At 44.7% G+C, this 23,661-nt stretch overlaps 1 protein-coding gene across 2 annotated transcripts in view; it reads left to right on the top strand.

Moving 5' to 3' along the window:
* The window catches only part of Ppp1r12b (protein phosphatase 1 regulatory subunit 12B), a 191,695-nt gene that overhangs the window by 93,248 nt on the left and 74,786 nt on the right, over positions 1 to 23,661 (top strand). For both annotated transcript variants that reach the window (XM_032915242.1, XM_032915243.1), the window contains 5 exons: positions 13,125 to 13,215; positions 19,157 to 19,360; positions 20,952 to 21,132; positions 21,213 to 21,325; positions 22,673 to 22,714. In XM_032915242.1, coding sequence (XP_032771133.1) covers positions 13,125 to 13,215; positions 19,157 to 19,360; positions 20,952 to 21,132; positions 21,213 to 21,325; positions 22,673 to 22,714 — 631 coding nt within the window. The remainder of the gene's footprint in view (positions 1 to 13,124; positions 13,216 to 19,156; positions 19,361 to 20,951; positions 21,133 to 21,212; positions 21,326 to 22,672; positions 22,715 to 23,661) is intronic.

Below are 23,661 nucleotides of genomic sequence, written 5' to 3' on the forward strand. Positions count from 1 at the left end.
GTGTGGGTGTTGTCAGCAGCGAGGCCTTGCTGTCTGTTTCTAGAGAGCAACCTGTCTTGGCAACAGCCTGAGTTGCTTGGAGATTCCTGTGGGGCCCCTTTGGCCAACAACTCAATTATGTGTAACCCAATCCCAGCACCTGAAATTTTGTTTGATAAGCGATGTCCAGTTGGGACTCTCACTCCTCATTATTTGATGATTTCATTTAGATCACCTTCATATATGTATATATTTTAGGAAGTTTCTACTGTATGAGGTTTTCATACTTCCCCTCAAGTGCCCCTTAACATCAGCTTTCTCTCCTGGAATCCTTCTCATGGCTCCCTCTCCCTTCCCATTCAGCCCCACCCCAGATCTATTCTATTTCCCTTTCCTAATGAAGTCAATCTGCTCCCGCTAGTCCACTGGTTCCCAACCTGAGGGCCACAACCTACTGGGGTTCAAACAATCCTTTCATAGGGTTGCCTAAGACCATCAGAAAATACACATATTTACCATATGATTCATAAAAGTAGCAAAATTACAGTTATGATGTAGTAACGATAGTAATTTTCTGGTTGGAGGTCACCACAACATGAGGAAGGGTCTCAGCCCCAGGAAGGTTGAGAACAACTAATCTAGTCCCTTACTCTACTTATATCTCTGTGGCCTGTGAAATGTAGCTTGGTTTATCACTGACGTTCACAGCCGTTCTCCACATAGATACAAACACACACCGTCTCTGTGTGAGTCTGGATACCTTCCTCAGTGATTTTTTTCCTAGTTCCATTCATTTGCCTGCAAACTCATTCTTCTCTTAAGGGACATCTAGGGTCTTTCCAGTTTCTGGCTCTATGTTCATAGTTGAGCAAATGTGTCTGAGGTAGGATGAAGCTTTTTCAGTTTCACAAGGTCCCATTTTTATATTGTTGGTCATTGTGCCTGTGCTAACAGTGCTGTGTTCAGAAAGTCTGTCAGCAAGAGCTCCTCCGTTTTAAATACCACTGCTGACTACTTTCGCTCTCCAGCTCCAGGCTGAACCCAGAATTCTCTTCACAGATTTGACCAATTAAATGGTAATCTGTTCCTTTTTGTCCCTGCACTGTGAACTTGTCAGGTGGCTTTTTACTGGATTTTCTTCATATCACAGAGCTGACTACATCGGTTAGGTCAGTTGTAGGAATCTTCTATGCCCTTCAGGTGGCAGCAGAGAAATGTCAGTTAAAGTACTCAGATGGATGGCATCAAAGACTCTAGTTTGTGTTTGAATCAATTTTCCGAGGAGCACATCTCCCGTATTCCATTTTAAATGTCTTAATATAGGAAAGCAAATAGCTTCTAGCACATGAAAGCCCTGTGGATTTCCTGGTACTTCTTCAGAGGACAGCAGCAGACGGGATAAAAAGCTCCCTGTGTTGCAAGTAGGATGCATGCTTTACCTTCCAATAAAGCAGTCGATGTCTCCCAGGCAAGCTTTGCAACCTCTCTAGTCTGAGTTTCTAACTGGCTAGGTAGTGTGGGTTAGGGAATATATAGGTAGCATTAAATTCTAAAGCTATGGGATCCTGGTTACATTATGTTCATTGCGTTCATTATGGACATGCCATACCTTGTACTCTCAGCCTTGAGGATCTCGTATATGCTCATTTTCTCCCTAAGTTCAGCATTGTATTTGGCCAGCTATATTAGGATTTCAGAAAAAAGCTAGGTGAATGATGGAGGGTAGTATAAATAGAATAGGCTTCACGGAAGTGGAATTTGAGTCAGCTTTTATATATATGAAAGGTTTAGGCTAAAGTAATTAATGGTTTTGAAAGTTTATTATATGCCCCATCTGCTTTTCCCCATAGTACATGTTGAGGCTCAGATAGGTTAACGAACTTTTAAGTAATCAGAATTGGTAAAGAAAAAAGCAGGAATTTAAAACCTCGTCCTCAGGATTCTACTGCCATTCTTTGGCTGCAGCAAGACCACACAAAGGTATCTAAAAGGTTAGCCTGAGATGGACCATTCCACATCAAGAGCTTACCAATATGAGCATGATGATTGGCTCTCGTAATGTCTTTAAAGGAACCATAGCGCTACACAGAAATGAGTATTAGGGAGCAGTCATTTTGGAAAACACAGCAAATGGATACTTTTCATTTTCTTTCAAATCTTATGGGAAATGAAGGGCTTCTGAGAATCAGAAGGGAAAGTACAGTATTGAGTCATGATGCTCACTGTAAGAGTTTTATCTTTGGCAGAGTTCTGGAACATTGGGTAAGATATTTCTGTTCAAGAAGTATTTACAAATAGGGCTTAGCTGAAAGCAATTACCTGGATGACTGTTCCTGGTTCTTCTTTAAATAACAATCTTTCTTCCTCAGGGTCTTAAAGTAACTCTTCCATTATCTCTTTGATTTATTTCCTCTAACCTGAGGTGGATGGGATGGAGGGCGTGTTTTGGGGGTCCCCTGACACTGGTTCTGGAAATGGCCCACTGATTACTGGCATGGAAGTAAAACGTAGTGACCCTTCAAGTGCCCTTCAGGAGCCAACATCATTATAATGAAGTCAGCTGTGTTCAGCTCTTGGTACAATTGATTCATAAATAATGGGAAGTAAACCACAAGCTTAGTCGTTCTCTGACAAATGTGCCCTGGACAGATATGATTTGTCCTTGGCAGGCGCAGTTCTTCCTATCTTAGGACTCAGCTCTGGCCCACACTGCTCTGATGTTAGCAGCTTCACCCTGCTTAGCTGCGTGCTGCTCTTGGAAAGGCCCTCTGATTTCACTCTGTTTACTTTCTAGCTTCTTATTCACTCTTCAGCCTACTAAAATAGAAATTCTTCTCTACCTGCCAACCCAGTGACATTGCTCTGGCAAAGGCCATGTCGTCTTCCTCTTCCTCCTCCTCCTCCTCTTCCTTGTATTCCTTCTCCTCCTCTTCCTTGTATTCCTTCTCCTCCTCCTCTTCCTTGTATTCCTCCTCCTCCTCTTCTTCCTCTTCTTTTTTAAAAAACTTTTTATTGATTCTTTGTGAGTTTATCTCATCTACCCCAGTTCCACTCATCTCCCCATCCCCTCATATCTGCTCCTTACTCTTGCAACTCCCCCACAAGAGAACACACACACACACACACACACACACACACACACACACACACACACACACGAGCAAAGCATTGAAAAATATCTCATTGTGGAAGCTAGAGTGTGCCACAATGCGCCCCATAGTATATCCCTCTGTCCTCACATCTACTTGCAAATGGATTGAGGTTTCTGGCTTCTCTGACACCATCAATATTGGATCTGCACTGGGAGTCCTGGTTATCTCATTGTTGCCCTGTGTCATGGAGAGCCTGTAGTTCTGGATCAGCACGACGTTCACTTCTCCCTCAGATGATGGTGATTTTCAGGTGGGCCAATTTAGAGCCCTGGCCCCAGCCTGAGTGGTAGCTGAGCTAGTCAGCCTGATGGTTCTCCCTCATCCATACCACCAGGGCAAGCTCTCTAGCACTCCTCCACCTAGGCCACCCAATACTGCCATCGACAGAAAGAAGGGTCAGCTCTTATGCTCTCAAACCCTTGGGGCTGGCTCACCCTGACATCTGTAAAGTTAGCCGGAATTACTATATAATGGAACAAACTCATTACTGACCCATGCATCAAGAGCCAGCTCCACTGTGCTTGCAGTCAGGGTGCCCAGTTTCCCAAGTGCTGCATCCTCTAAGGGGTGGGGCCACCTCTAGTGCTCTCAACCCTTGGGGCTGGCTCACCCTTGGCATGATCAGGGCCAACTCCAGTGTATTGCCCAGGCACCTGCTCTGCCAAGTGCTGCAGCCACTGAGGGTACAAGGCTAGCTCTCCTGCTATCATGGCCTCAGGGCCAGCTCTGCTAACTACACTGCAGGGGACGAGGGATGAGGGCAGGAACCCCCTTGCACCCATGCCACTTTACCACAGATGAGCTCTCCCAACTAGACAAGTGACACAGCCAGTTCTCCATTTCTCTTGCCTTCAGAGCTGGTTTACCTGTGGCCCCTCTACCAGGGCCAGAACTGCTGTGCTGCCTAGGCAAAGTATAGCACCTGCTCTCCCAGGTGCCACAGCCAACAAGAGATAGGCCAGTACACACACACACACACACACACACACACACACACACACACACACACACACACACACACACACACCTCCTGACCCCAGGGCCAGGCCAGTTCTCCTGACTTCCACAAATGGTGAGGGGCAAAAGCTGGGGCATCACCTCCACATTCATCAAGGCAGGGCTAGGTCTCCTGTGTTCTGGTCCTGGGAATGGCTTACCCATGTCTTCTTGACCAGGGCCAGCCCTACTATGCTGGTCAGGCAAGGTGCAAGGCCCGCTCTCCCAAGTGCTGCAGCCAGTGATGGAGAGGGCCAGCTCACCCACTCTCATGACCCTGGGGCCTGCTCTTCTGACAGCTGCAGGTGATGAGGGGTCAGGGCATCATCCCTGTACTCATGCCACACCTCAAGGCAGCTCTCTACACTCTCGCCCCCAGGGTTGGCTCACCTGTGCCCCACCACCTACAGCTCTGCTGTTCTGTCCACACCAGATGCAGGGCCTACTCTCTTGAGTGTGTAGCTAAGCTAGCTCTCCCACATTCACACCTCTGCCACCAGGGCCAGCTCCACTGTGTAGCCTGAGTGAGGTACAGAGCCAGCTCCCCCAACTGCTACTGCCAGTGAGAGGTAGGGCCTGCTCTCCAGAGCTCTGGAGCCAGTGAGGGATAGGAACAGTTCTGCATACCCCCTGGACATCCATGTGGTCCCCAGTGGGTGCTCCTATTCTCTAGGTGTAATACGAGCCATAGTCATCAACCCCAACACCTGCTGCTGAATAGCCACAGATACTAACATGGCCATCAGCAGGCAGCTCAGACTGGGACCTCACCGTGGCAACAGGTGGCAGGGCTGGCCACTCTCAGCAGGCTCCTCCTCTCCACCCTAAGGAGTCTTCAGTTCCATCTCTCTTCATAATATTAGCTCAAGCTGCCCCACTTCTCTTTCTCTCCCATCTGTCCACTACATGCTTACACATTGTGGTGGCTCCTGCTGCAGACTGGCTATATGGCTGGCAGGTCCCTAGGTGACATCCTCAATCCACTAGGCACTAGAGGACAGGTCTGTGGGTGATACGGTCATCCATAATTCTGTCGGTCTTCCTCCTCCCTCAATGTACTGCGTGGTAGTAGCAAGGCTTTGTGTGTATATAGCCCACCTTGGCGGTGGGGTGGAGGGCAGGTATGCCCTCTGCTTGCCCTGACCAATACAGTGTCTCTTTGCCCATTGCCAGGGGAGATGCACATCCTTCTTAATGACTGGATTCCAGGGTCTCTTCATCCTTTACCATGAACTCTCAGTAGCACTTTATAAAACTCACTACTGATTTTTTTAAAAATATCCCCTCAGGTACTGTTCTCTCATGGATGCCCTCTGTTGTTCTCAAGTCTCTCTTGTAATGAGCGAGCGTCTCCCTCCCCTTCCCAGAGTTCTTTGCTCTTTAACAGATCTACTCTAGCTCTTTCCTCTGTCAGTGTTCTGTCCTGGATGTCTTGGTGCTCTTCATGATGCATAGTGGCTAAGCGAAGTGCTTGGCTTACTCTCTAGACATACAGAAGTAAATACAGTGGCTATTATTTTTTCCTTCCCCTTAGCCCATCACCCTTATTTCTACATCTCTTTCAAGTATTGTTATGGATTTTTCTGTTAGGGTTTTCAAGTCCCCTTAAGAAAAAGTCTAGAGACAAACTAGATTAAACCATTCTACCTTCTGGACTTTAAAACAGAGAAAGTCTTTTATATATTAAAAAAAAATGCCATGTTACATATGTGCTACCAAATTGAGAAATTCAGGCATCCAACTAAGAGTTTGCTGATGGAGAGCCTGTCTTAGTTAGGGTTTACTGCTGTGAACAGACACCAAGACCAAGGCAACTCTTATAAAAGACATCATTTAATTGGGGCTTCTTACATGTTCAGAGGTTCAGTCCATTATCATCAAGGCAGGATGCATGGCAGCATCCAGGCAGGCATGGTGCAGGAGGAGCTGAGAGTTCTACATCTTCATCTGAAGGCTGCTAGCAGAATAGTCACTTCCAGGCAGCTAGGATGAGGGTCTTTAAGCCCATGCCCTCAGTGACACAAGGCCACACCTCCAAATAGTGCCACTCCCTGGGCCAAGCATATACAAACCATGGCAGAGTCAATGCAAACACTTGCCAGAAGCCCTTTCCTTCTCCACTCACATTCCCCTGTGAGCAAACCCTCCCTTTCTCCTTAAGGATTCTCTGGTTTCTATCTGGGAATGCAGCCTAACGGTAGAGTATCTGCTTGGCATGTACAAGGCCCTAAGTTTGATCCCCGTACATCTAAAACCTAAACTACTCCCATTTTCTGTTCTTCTTCATCTGTAGTGCTCTATTAACTCAGGCCCTGCCATTGAACCTGTGGCTTTCGGAATCCCTCCCTGCCCCTCTCTCCAAGGCTGTGTGCTCTGCTGTCCTCACCAGGACCTGAGACTGTGCCCCAAGAAGTGTGCCCCGCTTTCCCCAGGAAGCCTCTTAACTCCTTAACTCTCCTGGGTGCTTCATTCCTTAGCCCTCAAAGAATATAAGGTTTTTCTCTCCAGACGAATCTTTGGGCATTTTTTGGTCTTAAAAACTGATTTATCACTGTGTACATCTTCCTATAAGATCAAGTGTTCTTCATTTTATATATAGTATCCAGGGTAGATAAAACAGAAGGAAAGATAGGAAAACAACCAGAATGAATGAACCAATGCGCTGCCAGCTAAACTAAGAAGTAGTAAGTTACCAAATGAATAGAAGTTTACACATAATAAGACACATAACTGTGAGTCATAACCTAGATTCCATTTTTTGTGCATAACCTTAATTCAGTTCACTAATTACTTGGAGTACCCGATAGAGTAGGCAGGATGCTGTCTGCTAATGCTGTAATGACAAAGAAAAATAAATGCCCACATTCTTAGGACTTCAGAGGGTGGTTAGCATTGGGTGGATGGAATGTTTTCTCGGCTAACAGATGGGCTCTCTCTGTCTCTGTCTCTATCTGTCTCTATCTCTGTCTCTCTCTCTTTGTCTCTCTGTCTCTCTGTCTCTCTGTCTCTCTGTCTCTCTCTCTCTCTCTCTCTCTCTCTCTCTCACACACACACACACACACACACACACACACGGTACTAATGACATCACTGCTGTGTGTGCTCTTGTTCATGTTTCCATGTATAAATATGTGGGTTTCTCCTGGATCTTTCCAATGGAAAATCTGAGTCTAATGTGTGAGTGCATATTTTTCTCTTGTTTACAACTGGGTTACATTTGAAACATTGTTTTTCTTTTTTTGCCTATCAAAGAAAGATAAAAGTAGCTTCTTCTTGGTTCTAACACCATTTTCCTTGGGGCTAGTGAAACATTTTCTCTTCTGTTTATAGGCTTTTCTGGTTTCCTGTTTCTTTAACTTTTGTGAAAATACATTTTGCTGATTTGATGTCATTGTTTTGTTGTATGTCTTTTAAGTTCAGGTATTTTCTGTTGTATATGTGACATACTTTTAGCTTATCTTGTGTGTGATTTTTTTATCATGTAGATACTCCATCATTTATCATCCTTCACATTAAGATTTGAGTTATTCTGCCTGCGTGTGTGTGTGTGTGTGTGTGTGTGTGTGTGTGTGTGTGTGTGTGTGTGTGTTGGCTTTCTTATTCTAAACAGCAGGACAGGGATGGCGCCCTACTCTATTTTGCATTAGGTGATAAATGCTGGAGACGGTTGCTCAGGTCTCCATGGATGGCATAACCTGTAGGCATGCAGTAGAGCAGCACTGGCCTGGTTGGCACATGAATCTGTCATTCTTGGCATCAGTAACACCCGCTGTGACCAGTGAACTGATTGTAAAGTGACCTACATAAGTAAAGCACTGTCCTTTGTGAAAGAGGCTTTGCTCTGAACACTGATGTGGTTTTTCTTGAGCAACAGCTCAGCATGGGGAGAACTCGAGATTACACTCTGCTGACTGGAGGCAGGTCACAAACTATAGGCATGTTGGCTGTACACTCTGAACCATAGTGGTGTGCTGTAGAACGTGGAGACTAGAATAAGGTGTCTGCAGCGTTTCTCTGTGAGAAGCCAGGTTTGTAGGCCATGAGGGTACTGTTGTGTCTGCTCACTGTCTGCAGCCCAGCATGGCTTGTAGCCCCTTCCTTGAACATAGTACTCAGGAACTAAAGACTCTACACCACTGACATTTAGGGCCAGATAACTCTGCCTTCCTTATGGAAGGGACATGCAAAACTGTCCCTGATAGTGCCAGTCTAGAAGACTCCGAAATGCTCAACCCCCAGCCCTGACATTGTGTTCTCTCTGTACCTGTTTCTCTCTTTTTGGTTATGAGGTGATAGCATGGTTTCTTGAACTTCAGCTCTGATGTCAGTGCCATTAGAGTGCACAGTGTCACATAATCCTTTGGACTTCATTACACTAAACTGTGAAATCAGACCAGACCTTAATATATGCCATAGACTAGTAGGCTAGTTAGCTATTTGTCAACCTGACACAGACCTCGACGTTTCTGGGGAGAGGAACCTCAACTGAAGAATCGCTCCCATTAGATAGACTTAGAGACACGCCTGTAGGGAATTTTTCTGATTCCTAATGATTGAGCAGAGCCTAGCCCACTGAAGACAGTGCCACCCCAAAGCTGGTGACCCCGTGTGACATAAAAAAGGTAGATGTATGATACCTAGGGACAAGCCAGTAAGCCGTTCCTCTGTGGCTTTGGCTTCAGTTCCTACTTCCAGGCTTCTGCCTTGAGTTCCTGCCCTGGTTTCCCTAGATGGTGGACTGTAACCTGTAAGCCAGATAAACCCTTTCCTCCCTCAAGTAGCTTTTGGTCAGTGTTTATCATAATATCAGAAAGCAAACTCAGATGTAGAACTCTCCCCGCTCCTTAGGTAGCGTCTCAGTCTGAGCACTGCTTACAGCTTTCTCCTGTCCAGCTTAGCCCTTTAGACAGAGATGAGGTCTGTCCTTGTGTCTGTCATGTGCTCTTCTGTATCTGTCTCTTTTCCTCTCTTGGCATGCAGCAGCTGGCTGGGTCCCAGCCTCCAGTGAGGCTGTATTTACAGCTCCCTTGGGTGGATGCCACAGCTAGGGTAGCCCAAGGGCAGATGAAGTAGCCAGAACGGGAGTGCTGCACCTTCCACTCTGTCTTCCCTCACATAGAGAAGAACTCTCCCTCTCCCTTCTGTCAGATGACAAGGAGTATTGATTGGCGTGGTACAGTATATAAACTATGCATCTAATGGAATGGTATTTTGGGAACTGTTAGTAGCACTGTCTTGCTGAGCCCTGGGATTTTGCCCTCCTCCCCTTCCTTTTCCCCCTTCCTAGGAACAGGCTTCCTAACAAATTACAAAAGCTCTGCCTCTGGCTTGCTGTAGCAGGAGCAGTGCAGGCTTCTCTAGTTTCCAAGGGAGACGGGTGCTGAGACTGCAGCGTTTCCCAGCAGCCACTTACCTTTCTTGCTGTTCATCTCCATGCATGTCTTGACCTTCATTCTGCTATGCAGGCCTGCACAAGGAGGTAACTGTTTTCTTGGAGTTCTCTGTGTCAAGGGGGGCAAAGGGAAAAGCAGGGTGGTGTGGGTAAAGGCATATGGATACAGAGAATATAAATGCTGGAATTAGAAAAACTGTGGCTCTGAGGTACTCTGGTCTGTGAACATCTTTCTCTTTGCTGTACCATAAATACCCTGAAGGTGGGAGCTGGCACTAGCTCATAAAATTTAAGATTACCGCATATAAAAGCATAAGGTTATAGTAATGTGGCCTATGGGAAACACGGAGAAAAATGAAGACTTGGAGAAGAAAATGTAATCAATTGCTCTCAAGCACTCCATCTTTCTGAATTCTGTTCACTGTGCATTTTACACATTTAAGGAGAGAGCTGAGAATGTGTCTCTTCAGAACAGTCCCAGAACTGCAGAGCTGTGCTTCCCAGTGTCATAGTCAGTATTCTTGGGTTGCTGTTTAAATTTAATGGCAAATCAAGTTAAAAATAATGTCCTCTGTTGCACTGACCACATTTAAAATGTCTAGTGGCCACATGTGACTACTGGCTTCTGTATAAGACTGAATATTGGACACTTCCATTATTATACAAAGTTCCATTTAAGGAATAAAAGACCATAGAAACCCATAGAAACATGGGAAGCTTAGTATAATCAAAGTTCTGTATCACAAGTTCTAAATCTGTGGGTTCAACCAACTGACTTGAAAATATTCAGGAGAAAAAAAATATACTTGCGTTCACCATGTACAGGCAATTTTCTCTTGTTATTCCTTAGCTTATACAGTATGATGACAAGTTTCACAGCATTTACATTGTATTGCACAGTGAAAGTAAGCCAGACGTGATTTAAGGTATATGTTTAAAGAGGCTGTTTAACATATCTGCCAATACTGTGTGAGTTTATATGCGACTTGAGCATTCATGGCTTTGGGTACTTGGATGGGGGTGGGGTCCTGGGTCCAAGCACCCTGGAATATTTAAAGATGAGTCTGTTTGGACAGACCAATGAATAGGCTTTTAGCAAGAACCATTTTTCCACAATCAGCATAAATATGGATTCGTTATGGTTAAAGGTGACTGAAGTCCCGAGAAACACTTTACCTCCTTTATTTTGTGACCAAGAGGTTGAAGAATGCAGCAGTCTTTTTTCTCCTGTTCTACATTGGTACTTCCCTAGCCCCCCATGCCATTCTGCACCAGGCAGCACCTGACTGTAGAGTCAGTGTCCTCCAAAGGAGAATTTAGTCCCTCAGGTTATTTGATTTTTATGGTTCTTTCACAGCAGCCTGTAACGTGTCAATGGCAGCTTCTGTAAATGTGGGAACCATCCTGTGCCATCAAACTGCTGAGCACTGCGACATTAGTGAGATAGAAAGGATGCCAGGAGAAGGCAGTCCAGACAGCTCAGTCTGCCGTCCTGCTGCTGCTAGGTTTGCATGTAGCTGAAATCCGTGTAGCTGAAATAGCATGATGCTTCATCAAGGAAACAAACGGTTCATTGTGGAATGAAGTAGGGAAGTTCTGGATGCAGGAGAGCATCATGGTAATGTCTTTTGGGGAGTGACCTTGTGGTCTTGGCTATTTTTATGTTCCCGTGAGCCTTGGTTGTCGTATCAGCAGGGCAGGGATAATTTTATCATCTCTACCCTGAATCTTAGAACTAGATCAAATTTAAGTCCTTTAGGTATTGATTTACTGAAAACAACTGCTAAATGGGCAATGGTGGTGCACACCTTTATTCCCTGTGTTCAGGAGGCAGAGGCAGGTGGATCTCTGTGAGTTTGAGGCCAGCCTGGTCTACAGAGCTTCTTCCAGGACAGCCAGGGCTGCACAGAGAAACCCTGTCTCAAAACAAAAACAAACAAATGAAAGAAAACTACTTCTATAGAAATTAGACTTTAGTATAAGGATTTTATGAAAAGTTATATACCACCAAATAATATTAGTGAATTTTAAAAATTGTATAACCCAAATCATATACATATTATTACAGAAAGTAGATCAGCAGAGAATTCTTCCCAAGAGATGTAACCTTAACTCACAAAGCTGGTCATTAGAAAGAAAAATCAGAGACCACATTCCTTTTCTTAAGGTATGCATATTGTACTACATATTGTATTACATGCAATAGTATACATACATATGATACATACTGTGTCTGAGGCATGGCTGAGCTCGTAAAATGCTTGCCATGTGAACATGAAGATCTATAGCGGCACAACGATAGTCCAGCATGTTGGGCAGTGAGGATGAGCAGATCCCTGGGGCCTGCTAGCCACCGAGTCTAGATGAACCCATGAGGGCCTGCTTCCGCTCAGAGCCCTGGTCCAAAACAAGTGGAGAGTAGAGAAGCCGCGTGATATTAACTTCTGGCTTCCATACCCCACTGGGTGTGCGCACGTATTTACACATTTATATCTGAGCTAAGTGTGCCTCAGTGATAACAGTGCTTGACTAGCACGCCTACACAGGCCAAAAGCAAAAACACAAAACACAGAGCCTGGGGCCTTTGTTTGAAGCTACATAGTTTAAATAAAACTCAATGTGGTGTTGCCATACAAGCATGAGGGACTGAGTTCAGGTCCCCAGCACTAAAAGGTGAGTTAGTGTACAACTATAATCTCATCACTGGGGACGCAGGGCGAGGAGGTTTGCCAGATTGTACTGGCCAGCCAGTCTGGCCAAATCAGTGAGCTCTAGTTTCAGTGAAAGACTTTATTTAAAAAAAAAAACCAATATGCATGGGCCAAGCAAGGAACACAGGAGTAAGAGTGTTTGCCTCACAGGTGTGAGTACCTGAGCTCAGAACCCACATGGAAGCTGGATGCAGATCTGTAACCCAGATGGTCCTATGGGGAATAGGAGGTAGACACAGGAGAAGCTTCTGGACCAACTAGCCCATCATTTGCAGTAGTACGGCAGGCCTGTCCAAAGTAAAGTAGAGATAAGGAATGCTGTTCAAGGTTGTCTCTAACCTCCGCACATACATACATGCGGTATGTGTGCACAGTGATGGCTGCATTCCTGCATCTGTACCCATTAATGTGTGGGTGCATGGCACACGCAGGAGAATGACAAAGACACTTGATATCCACCTTTAATCTCCATGTGAACATGTAGACATATGCATCAGTACGGACAAACCTTAGCCGGATTCCTGTAAGAATAGGAAGTTTTAGTTTAATTGATGAGTTGTGTGTAAAGAAACTTCATAACCAATCAACCCTGTTTCGTGGGGAAGTGCTGGGAGCAGGGACAAAGCATGACACTTTCTATCACTGCCTCTCTTCAGCGTGGCCTGCAGCTCCCTGTCACAAAAGTAAGGAAGAAGAGAGAGAAATGGTTAGGACAAGAAGGAAGAAACAAAATGCACTTCTCTCTCTACAGATGCACACTCTGTATGGGCAGTGGCACATTTACAAAGGTGAAGGCACACAGCCTTCCAGCCATTGTGACCTTTGCTGACCTTTATCCTCAGCAGGTAGGATCCCTTCAGGACGCGGAGAACTTTCTCTTTCTTCTCTTCATAGGTCTTATCTGACTCCTGTACGGGATGAGGAGGCAGAGTCTTTACGGAAAGCACGCTCCAGACAAGCTCGGCAGACAAGAAGGTCTACTCAAGTAAGCACGACACCCCACCCCGCCCCCGGTGTTCTTTTGTCTTTCTCCTCCCCAGAGGAAGTATGTAGTGAACATGGTAAGATGAATGCTTCTGTTCTAGCAGCTTCATCACAGTTGTCACGTCTACGGGTGAACTGTGTGCACTCAGACAAGGTGATGGCTGTCTCTACTCACACTCGCCTCCATCCCTCCACGCTCATTCCAGCTTTGCTGAAGAGCTGTTAAGAGGCCTTGCAGCCCTCTACACACGGAGAATCTCTAACTGATAGCAGTTCAGAAGTTAAACACACACTTTGCATTTGACCCAACACACACAGACTACTCTTAGATAAATACATGAAAACGTATTTTCACATAAAACCTTGTATAGAGAATTATATAACAGCATTACTCAAAATAGCCAAAAAGTACAACCAACCCAGTGTTGTACTCCATGATAAGAATGAATAATAAGAATAAAGCATGCTGTATTCATACAGGGAAACACTGTTTGAAATTAAAATTGAATGTTACAGGAGCTGGAAAGAATGCTTTGCAGTTAGCACTGCCTGCTCTTGCAGAGGATCAGAGTTCAGTTCCCAGCACTCACATCAGGCAGCTCACAGCAGCGGCATCTCCAGACCCGGGAGACCTAGCAGCCTTGCCTGGCCTCCATTGGGTGTCCGCATACACATGCATAAATCCACACACAGACATACATATAAATAAAAAAATTAAAGCACGGATGAACTTTGAGAAAACATTTCAAGTAAAACAGCCCAGGCACAAAGCCCATTTGTTAGGAGATCATTGTGTGTGCGACTGAAATGGTAAAGCCAAGGTGGGGGTGGGAGGTCGCATGGGCGGACGATTGATGCTTGGACTTCAGGGAAGAGGAATAGGAAAAGACCTGCTGCTGGGTGTGGATTCTTTTGGGGGAGATGAAAATGTCCTGAGAGCTGAGAACAGTGGTGGTGGAAGAGCTCAGAGCATTCCAGGAACCGTCAGATCATACAAGGTTAAAAAAAAGGGGGAGTTTTATGATACATGAGTTATATTTCAGTTAGGACAAAGGTCTTTACAGGAGCCATGAAAGTGGTTTAAGGAGGAATGTGATGTAGCTTACACTATTTGCAGAAATTACGTGTAGGTAGAAGATGTTGGCCAAGCCAGGAAACAGGAAGCTATTGAGCCGTGCCAACCTCGGGCTGTGATGGCCGTGAATGTGGAGGAAAGGCTGCCAGAAGGGCCCTGAAGGAAGCTGAGAGAACACTGAAACAGAATGAAGGGGAAACCAGGAAACAGCAGCAGCATTAGAGATGAGCGAGAAACCTGTGTGGCCGAAAGGAGCCTTGTTCTTTCTATTTCGATGGTGTAGAAGTCAAGAAAGAAAGTGGATGGCTGGGAAAGGGACATCGTACAATATGGCAACAGAAAGACTGCATCTGCCTTTCCTGACCTTCCTAGAATGGGTCTGTGTGTCTGTTCTTCCCATAGACTCAATCTTCCATGGCTCATGGCTATTTCTTGTTTTTATTCTAGTCAATGTACATAAGAAAACTTGGCCATTTCTCCATTTTTAAGTTTATGTTCAGCATCATTAATTCCCATCAGCACTGTCCGTCTCCAGAATGGTCTTTGTTTTTCCAAACTGACTCTGTATTCATTAAGCAATCACTCTATGCAAAAAAGCAATATTCCATTTTCTCTCTTTATGAGTTTGACTGCTTTATGAATCATATAAATGAAGTCACATGGCATGTGTCTCACCCGTTTGGCTCACTTCTCCTAACAGTGCTACATTCATTCATGTTATCCATGTCTTAAGTCTGTATGTATATGCCACAGTTTGTTTATCATTCACTTTTAGTGGACACACGGCTCCCAAAATAAACCTTGTAAATGGCTGTCCACACATCTCCAGACCCTGCTTTCAGTCCTCTGTGGCTATACAAAGACGCGGAGCGCTTTCTCTTTGCTGTCCTCATAGGTCTTATCTGACAGACTGTTCTTACATGTTTTAAGTTATTTGTGAAGAAACAGGAAAACATATCTAGAGAATAATATATAATTAAAAGTGGAAGAGGCAAAGATGCACAAGTGTCTTGTAATGAAAGCAAACATGGTGGGCACACTGGTAATGCCAGCATTTGGGAGTTAGTAAGAGCAGGAGTTGAAGGCCAGGCTCAACTATATAGTAGTTAAGAGGTCAGCCTGGGCTACATACAAAGGAAGGGAGGGAGGGAGGGAGGAAGGAAGGAAAGGAGAGAAATTTTGTAGAAAAAGACTCAGTAGAGAGAGCCAAGGTCCACATAAGAACGAGGAAGGATCTTCAGACTCCTCAGAATGTATACGTGACCTTTGAAAATATTTTATTATTTTTTAAAGAGATGCAGGGTCCACAGAAGAAACATTATCAGAAAGTAAGCATCCAGTTCTTTGCTGTGGTGGATGCCCCGGTCTCTGCCTGCTCCCTAGGTCTCATTGCCCTTGGTTTCCTCCCACTGCCTCATCTTTGCTGATAGACACCTGCACCATCCTGACCTCCTGTTTCTGAGTCTTTGGACAGGCCCCTTTAGCCACAATGCCTTTTACCCCTCACAGCCTTCCAAGGAAGCTCTTGCTGAGGTCCGAGGACAACTTCGTGTGTTAGTCATTGCCTTCTGGAGCTGAGCGGGGTCTCTTGCTTACTGCTGATCAGAGCAGTGCACTTGCTTTATGAGCATCTGTGCTTCCTCACAGTCTGTGCTTCCCATCTCCCCGTAGGTGTGCTTACCTGGGTTCTGTGGATCCAGACTCTGGTCCTCTCACTCATTCATCCACCGAGCTGTCTCCTCATGTCCCAGGGTTTCTATCTTAATGTGTACACAATATCTTACGATCATACATTTTTTTTCATGTGATTTCTGATAGATGAAAAGTTTCTTGAAAATGGTGCTGGTGAGCTAGGCTAACAGTTACGAGCACTTACTGCCCTTGCAGAGGACCCAGGTTCAGTTCCCAGTGTCTAAAGAGTGGCTTACAACCACCAGGAACTCGAGTTCCAGAAGATCCAACACCCCCTCTGGCTTCTTCTGTAGGCTCCAGTATGCACATGTGGATATCACCTCAGGCAGGTTCACACACATACCCATAACTAAAAATAAATAATCTTTGAAGAAAGTTTCTTGAAAAGAATTACTTGACTTGCCTCTGTAGTTTAATTGTTTAAAGACATTAGTTATTTAAAAGAGTGAATAAAATTATGAAGAGCTATTTTCTTTAAAGGCAGCTATGAGGCTAGAGAGAGTCCTGCAGTCAAGGGTGCTTTCTGGTCTTGCAGAGGTCTCCACATTGTCAGGTGACTCATAACCACCTGTAACTCCAGCTTCAGGAGAGCTGGCATCCTCTACAAACAATATGCTTGCATCCACACATAAGAGTATGTTACATATAATTTTATAAAATAAAAAGGTGCAATGGATTTAGTAGTTAGTGTCTGCCTTGCAGCTTTGGGACATGCCTCCTCTGAGGCTCTGAAAGCATAAGCCCTCTATTCACTGATCTCACTCTCTTCTTAGTACTGTCCTGCCTCAGGTCTGTCACTTGGCTTTGCTTCTCCCATGCTGCTCCAATGATCCCAGGATATCTCTGTGTGATTCCTAGAGTTACTCAGGAAATGATGGTAGAGGAGAAAAAAGCCAATATAGCATTTTAGAAAGTTTTGTTGTTTTAGCCTAGCTATGAATTTTCACCCTCTTAAACCAGGTTTTTTAAAAATTTTTATTTATTTATTTTTCTCCATCTTTATTAAATTGGGTATTTCTTATTTACATTTCAATTGTTATTACCCTTCCCGGTTTCCAGGTCATCCCCCTAACCCCTCCCCATCCCCTTCTATATGGGTGTTCCCCTCCCCATCCTCCCTCCATTACCACCCTCCCCCCAACAATTCCATTCACTGGGGGTTCAGTCTTGGCAGGACCAAGGGCTTCCCCTTCCACTGGTGCTCTTACTAGGCTATTCATTGCTACCTATGAGGTTGGAGCCCAGAGTCAGTCCATGTATAGTCTTTGGGTAGTGGCTTAGTCCCTAGAAGCTCTGGTTGGTTGGCATTGTTGTACATATGGGGTCTCGAGCTCCTTCAAGCTCTTCCAGTCCTTTCTCTGATTCCTTTAGCAGGGGTCCCATTCTCAGTTCAGTGGTTTGCTGCTGGCATTCGCTTATGTATTTGCTGTATTCTGGCTATGTCTCTCAGGAGAGAGCTACATCCGGTTCCTGTCAGCCTGCACTTCTTTGCTTCATCCATCTTTTTTTTTTTTTTTAAGTGTGAATTATTTATTATATGTATTTTAATTAAGTGATCCCTAAAATAAATAATAAATAAAACGGCAGTGACTTTTATAGCTTTTGGAAAATCTATTTTACAAATATACACCTTTTTTTTTTTATTAACTTGAATATTTCTTATATACATTTCAGTGTTATTCCTTTCCGGTTTCGGGCAAACATCCCCTCCCCCTCCCCTTCCTTATGGGTGTTCCCTCCCCACCCTCCCCCATTGCCGCCCCCCCCAACAGTCTAGTTCACTGGGGGTTCAGTCTTTAGCAGGACCCAGGGCTTCCCTTCCACTGGTGCTCTTACTAGGATATTCATTGCTACCTATGAGGTCAGAGTCCAGGGTCAGTCCATGTATAGTCTTTAGGTAGTGACTTAGTCCCTGGAAGCTCTGGTTGCTTGGCATTGTTGTACATATGGGGTCTCGAGCCCCTTCAAGCTTTTCCAGTTCTTTCTCTGATTCCTTCAACGGGGGTCCTATTCTCAGTTCAGTTGCTTCATCCATCTTAATCTAGTTTGGTGGCTGTATATGTATGGGCCACATGTGGGGCAGGCTCTGAATGGGCGTTCCTTCAGCCTCTGTTCTAAACTTTGCCTCCTTATTCCCTCCCAAGGGTATTCTTGTTCCCCTTTTAAAGGAGTGAAGCATTCGCATTTTGGTCATCCTTCTTGAGTTTCATGTGTTCTGTGCATCTAGGGTAATTTGAGCATTTGGGCTAATAGCCACTTATCAATGAGTGCATACCATGTGTGTTTTTCTGTGATTGGATTACCTCACTCAGGATGATATTTTTCAGTTCCACCCATTTGCCTATGAATTTCATAAAGTCATTGTTTTTGATAGCTGAGTAGTATTCCATTGTGTAGCTGTACCACATTTTCTGTATTCATTCCTCTGTTGAAAGGCATCTGGGTTCTTTCCAGCTTCTGGCTGTTATAAATAAGGCTGCTATGAACATAGTGGAGCACGTGTCTTTTTTATATGTTGGGGCATCTTTTGGGTATATGGCCAAAGACTATAAATGGACTGACTCTGGGCTCCAACCTCATAGGTAGCAATGAATAACCTAGTAAGAGCATTAGTGGAAGGGGAAGCCCTGGGTCCTGCCAATACTGAACCCCCAGTGAACATGAATGTTGGGGGGAGGGCGGTAATGGGGGGAGGATAGGGAGGAGAAGCCCATATAGAAGGGGATGGGGAGGGGTTAGGGGGATGTTGGCCCGGAAACCGGGAAGGGGAATAACAATTGAAATGTAAATAAGAAATACTCAAGTTAATAAAAACAAAAAAAGTTTGGTTTTTCCAGTATTTACTGCTCAGAGGGTAACCATTTGATCTGGAGAGGGGGTAAAGTGCACTTCAGTAACTGAGCAGTTTGGTATGGATCAAGTACATCTGTAACAGTGGATATCACTGTTGGCCTATTTTTGGAAGACCAAAGTAGGAAAGCTAAAGTATTAGCTCAGAGCGTACACATTTAGGTCTGAGTTCCTCATACACCACAGTGCTTATTTTAAACATGTGTTGCTAGAAATGACCCTCTGTTGGGAGATTCATTTGGGTTGTTTTGAGGGCATCAGTTTCCCTGCTCAAGAATTCTGTGTGTTAATGTGAAACTGTCTTTACCACTCGATATTTTCCCAGGGTGTTACCCTAACAGACCTCCAAGAGGCAGAAAAGACTTTCAGCCGATCGAGGGCAGAGAGACAAGTGCAGGAACAGCCTGGTGAGAAGCTTGAAGATTCTGGTGGACTTGAAGGGAGCACCAAGAAGCAGGAGCCGTCAGCAGCCCCAACAAAGGAAGCTGGCGAGGGCCAGCAACCTTGGGGCAGAAGTCTGGATGAAGAGGTGAGCTCTTTTTGCCAGCATGCTCTGCCCCACAAGCACGATAATTTGGTGATCCTTCATCAGTGGTGGCTTAAGTGCTATTCTGCCTTGAAGTAAACAATTCCTCAAAGACACTGTGTGTTTATAGCTGTCTTTGGTGCAGGCCTGTTTGGCTGAAAAAAAACAAAAGACTTCAGTTTTTCAAGTTTTCTCCTCATGGTTAACTAATGCTTTTGAGTGGATGTCTTACTATTCTTTACAGAGAGGATATAGAGTAATAAGATGCAAATTAAGAGATAAGTGTTTTTATGCCAGACACTGTTTCAAGCATTTAAAGTAGATTAATTGGTGTAATCCTCAGACCCCTCTGAGATTGATACTAGTATTCCTGTTTATAAATGAGGAAATTGAGTCCCACTGGCTGAGTAACTTACCTTTACTCTACACATGGAGTAGTCGGCCAGTAAGGCCAGTAAGGGTTGGAATATGGCAGTCTGCCCATGGAGCTTGTTTGACACTAATGCTTGTTTCCTAAACACCTGGGAGTCACCATCTGTGTGGACATGTGTCTAGGGGAGGACACATTCGAAGAGAGGGACATCATGCTCCTGGTCTCCGTGACAACCGTTTTCCCTGTCATTGTCATCAGCACTCCTTCTCTCTCAGAAGTGTCCTGATGTGGGCTCCGAGTGACCGTTAGTTACTGTAGTGACTAGAAGCAGCTGTCTCACTTGTTGGTGCTCTGAGTGCTAGGTCCTGTGAACTGAGAGTGCCATGCATGTCGTTGTTCTGTTAAGTTATTGTTTACTGAGTACTGGTTCTCAGGTGGAGTTCAGGTACCTAACACACATTGTCTAACTAGCCCCTCACCATTCTGGCTGAGGATGGCTTATCCCTATTTTACAGATGAGGAGACTGAGGCCAGAGAAGTTAACTTTTGTTCACACAGTTACTGCCTACTGAGGATAGACATTTAGCCAAGTTCTATCTCATTCCAAAACTTTTTTACTTTATTGTTTCTGTCTTTATAGTTTATAAATTTAAAGGTATATAACCTCCACATTGTGAACCTAGAAGAATCTCCAGTTAACTGTTTTAACTCTTAAAAAAAAAAAATTCCAGGGGAAACCAGAAATTTTTTTAGTTTCAGGAAAGTAGTTCGGTGGTCTAGCCTTGCCTAGTGTGTGCCAGGCCGTGGGAAAAGAGCTTTTCAGTGAGTCATGTGGCATGTCAGTGGGTCATCTGGACGGTTGCTATCTGTCCTCCTCAGGCTGTCACTCACTCTCGTTCCCTCCCTCACACTCCTGAGCTTTTTATTTCCCACGTCCTCTGCCTTTGAGCACTCCATCTTTAAAACACCATTGCTCTCCCCATTTTCAAGATCAAGGGAATTTTTATTAACACTGACCTATTTAGTACCTTTGGTCTTTTTGGCAACAGTGTCTGAGGCTGCTGTTTGCTGACCACTTACTACCAATGCAGCTGATGGATGCTGACTGAGCGTCACCTGGTAATAAGTTGCTGAATATGGAAGGGGCCCATTTTGAGGACCCGTACTGTGTTTACCCTTTGAACTTGACCCCTAACATCTCATCCTGTGAATTATTTCCAGCCTATTTATCATCGCCTAAGGTGTCCAACTCAGCCAGACAAACTCACAGCACCAGTTTCTCCTTCTGCGTCAAGACCCTCACTATACACTGGTTCTCAGCTACTGCACACAAGTAGAGCTTCGGTCCCTGACCCAGAGGCCACCACAAACGCCACAGCGGCAAAGGAAATGGACACAAGTGGTATGTACAGTTTCTGAAGTCACTCTCCGGGTGCATGGCCCAGGTTTTTAAGATCCACATTGTGTGTTATCTTTGAGCAGAGAAAGAAGAAGCTGATTTGGATGATCAGTCCTCCAACAGGCTGTCAGTCCGCGAGAGGAGACGACTTAGAGATCGGCGAAGAGGCACAGGCATTAATTTCTGGACAAAGGACGTAAGTACATCAGTCTGCATGGGGCACACCATATCACCTGCGGCTCCCAGCCTTCCCGCAGAGAGCAAAAGAAAGAACACCATGTGATGCTGTGACTCTCGTAGAGATGGCAAAGAACTTTTACTAAGACAAGAGAAGACTCTGCGAGCATGGGACTCATTCGGTGTATCTCTGCTAAGTGCCCAGAGCAGTGCTGAGCACAAAGGAGACACTGTAACTGATAAAGGATTTTGAAAGCTGGAAATTTGCAACTACCATGCAAACAAGTGGATAAATTTGGCAAGTTTTAGCAGTCTTCTCTAATAGTCCCTGAGAGTCACGTAGTCGACAGTATCTTAAGGCCACCTATAAACCAAGATTCTAACTATTCTAGGATAATACAATTTTGAACGGGGGGCTAGAGAGATGACCTCTTGGTTTAGAGCACGTGTTGCTCTTTCAGAAGAACAAGGTTCAAGTCTCAGTACCCACATGGTGGCTCACAGCCATCAATAACCCCGGTTCCAGGGGTCCAACAGGCACACACATGGTACTTTTATTTATATGCTGGCAAAACATTCAGATGTATAAAGCAAATGCATCCTTTTGGAAATTTTTTAGGAAAAAAAAAGTTCAAAAACATTTCAAAGGGCTTAAAATCTATAAGTTGACACTAATTTATCAGACTAAGGCTTACCTTTCTGGAGGTAAAGGATCAAATTGTAGAAAGCCGGTCACCACTTACTAACCACAAACACACACAGTACCTTAATGCACTCCCGCCGTAGCTGCATCCAGCCTTCCATTCAAGCCTCGCTGCTAGCATTTTTAAGCCAAATGGTTGCATCTGAACCCAGAGGCCCTGGTTCCTAATGACCAATTTGAAAGTTAGGTAAAACTATAAATACAACACAAGGAATATAATAGTATAGTCATCCATTTCAAACCATCTTTTAGCAAAGATACATTTCCTTGTCTTAGGACTGAATTCATAGTGTTTGGTTTCGCTTTTGTCGGTGGGGTTTGAACTCAGGGCCTTGCACACGCTAGACAGACACTCTTCCAATAAGCTGCATCTTCAGACCGTAGGCTGATGACTTTTGACAGAGTGAAATGAAGTCTTGCTTTCTGAAAATTACCTTTTCCTTGCCCTATTTGGTTCAACATTTATTACCACAGTGATGTTTCTAAGTCCCCTGCCTGTGGCAGGTGTTGAAGGTGGCAGTGGTGGTGTCACTTGGCTTTCAGTGTCATTGCCCACATTTGAAAGGCCAGGAAGTAGCCTTTCAAATAATGGGTAGGACTGACCTTGCTGTTTTCAGAGGTCTGTGACTCTGATCCCTATGGTTTTCCTCCTTTCCATTTCAGGAGGATGAAACAGATGTCTCTGAAGAGGTCAAAGAAGCATGGGTAAGTGACCGAGCCGTGGCACACAGTCCCTTCAGGGCTGGCCTGCTCTGCGGCACACAGTGTTAGGAGATGAGCAGATGTGGGCATGCGTGTGTTGAGGGTGAAGATGAGCGTTCCTCTGAGAAGTGAGGCAGGCCTCTTGCTGGTCTTTCCTAGGCGGTGGCACTGCTCACCCCCTTGAACAGCTTTCTAGTTTTTGGCTGTGCTGGCTGCCAGTCGTCAGCCCTGATACAGGCTCTGCTCTCCTCTCTCTTGACTACTACTAGACAGGATAAAGTTCTGAAAAACTGTTGGAAGAAAAGAAAAACGTGATCCAGGTTTCTAATGGTTCACCTCCAACAGAAGAACATAAATATCGAGAGCATAGCATTCGAGGCCATTTAAAGGTTATTTATATTTGTCTTTGAGTAAGGGTGAGCCCCTCACCTCTTTTGTAGCTTGACCTTTTGTAACTCTGCACTACCTATCTGAGCTACTTTTATACCTCTAAAACACTGAAGTATTGTTTACAGGAAAGAGGGAGTTTGGTTTTGGTAAGCATTTATACAAACCCATGTCCTTTGCTTTTCAAAGCATATAAAATGATAGCCTTCTATCACCATGCAGTCTAGTATTGTACATTTATTCTCAGTAAATTGAATGATCTTTACAGAAAATCAGCTAGCTCGTTTTTACCAATATAGGCATAGGAGTAAATCATAATTGTTCTATCTAAATAGTTAAGATCCCAAGCAGTAGTAGTATGGTGGTATGTGCTTACAATCCCTTGTGAGTCTGTGGTAGGAAGATCACAAGTTTCTTGGTTTTGGTGTGTGTGTGTGTGTGTGTGTGTGTGTGTGTGTGTGTGTGTGTGTGTGTGTGTGTGTTGGGATAGGTGTGGATGCATTTGTATATGTATGCACAGGTTGTATGGGATCAAAGGCGTCCACCTTAATGTTTGCAAAAGG

The sequence above is a fragment of the Rattus rattus genome, chromosome 10, assembly GCF_011064425.1.
Source record: "Rattus rattus isolate New Zealand chromosome 10, Rrattus_CSIRO_v1, whole genome shotgun sequence".
In the NCBI taxonomy this organism is placed as follows: domain Eukaryota; kingdom Metazoa; phylum Chordata; class Mammalia; order Rodentia; family Muridae; genus Rattus; species Rattus rattus.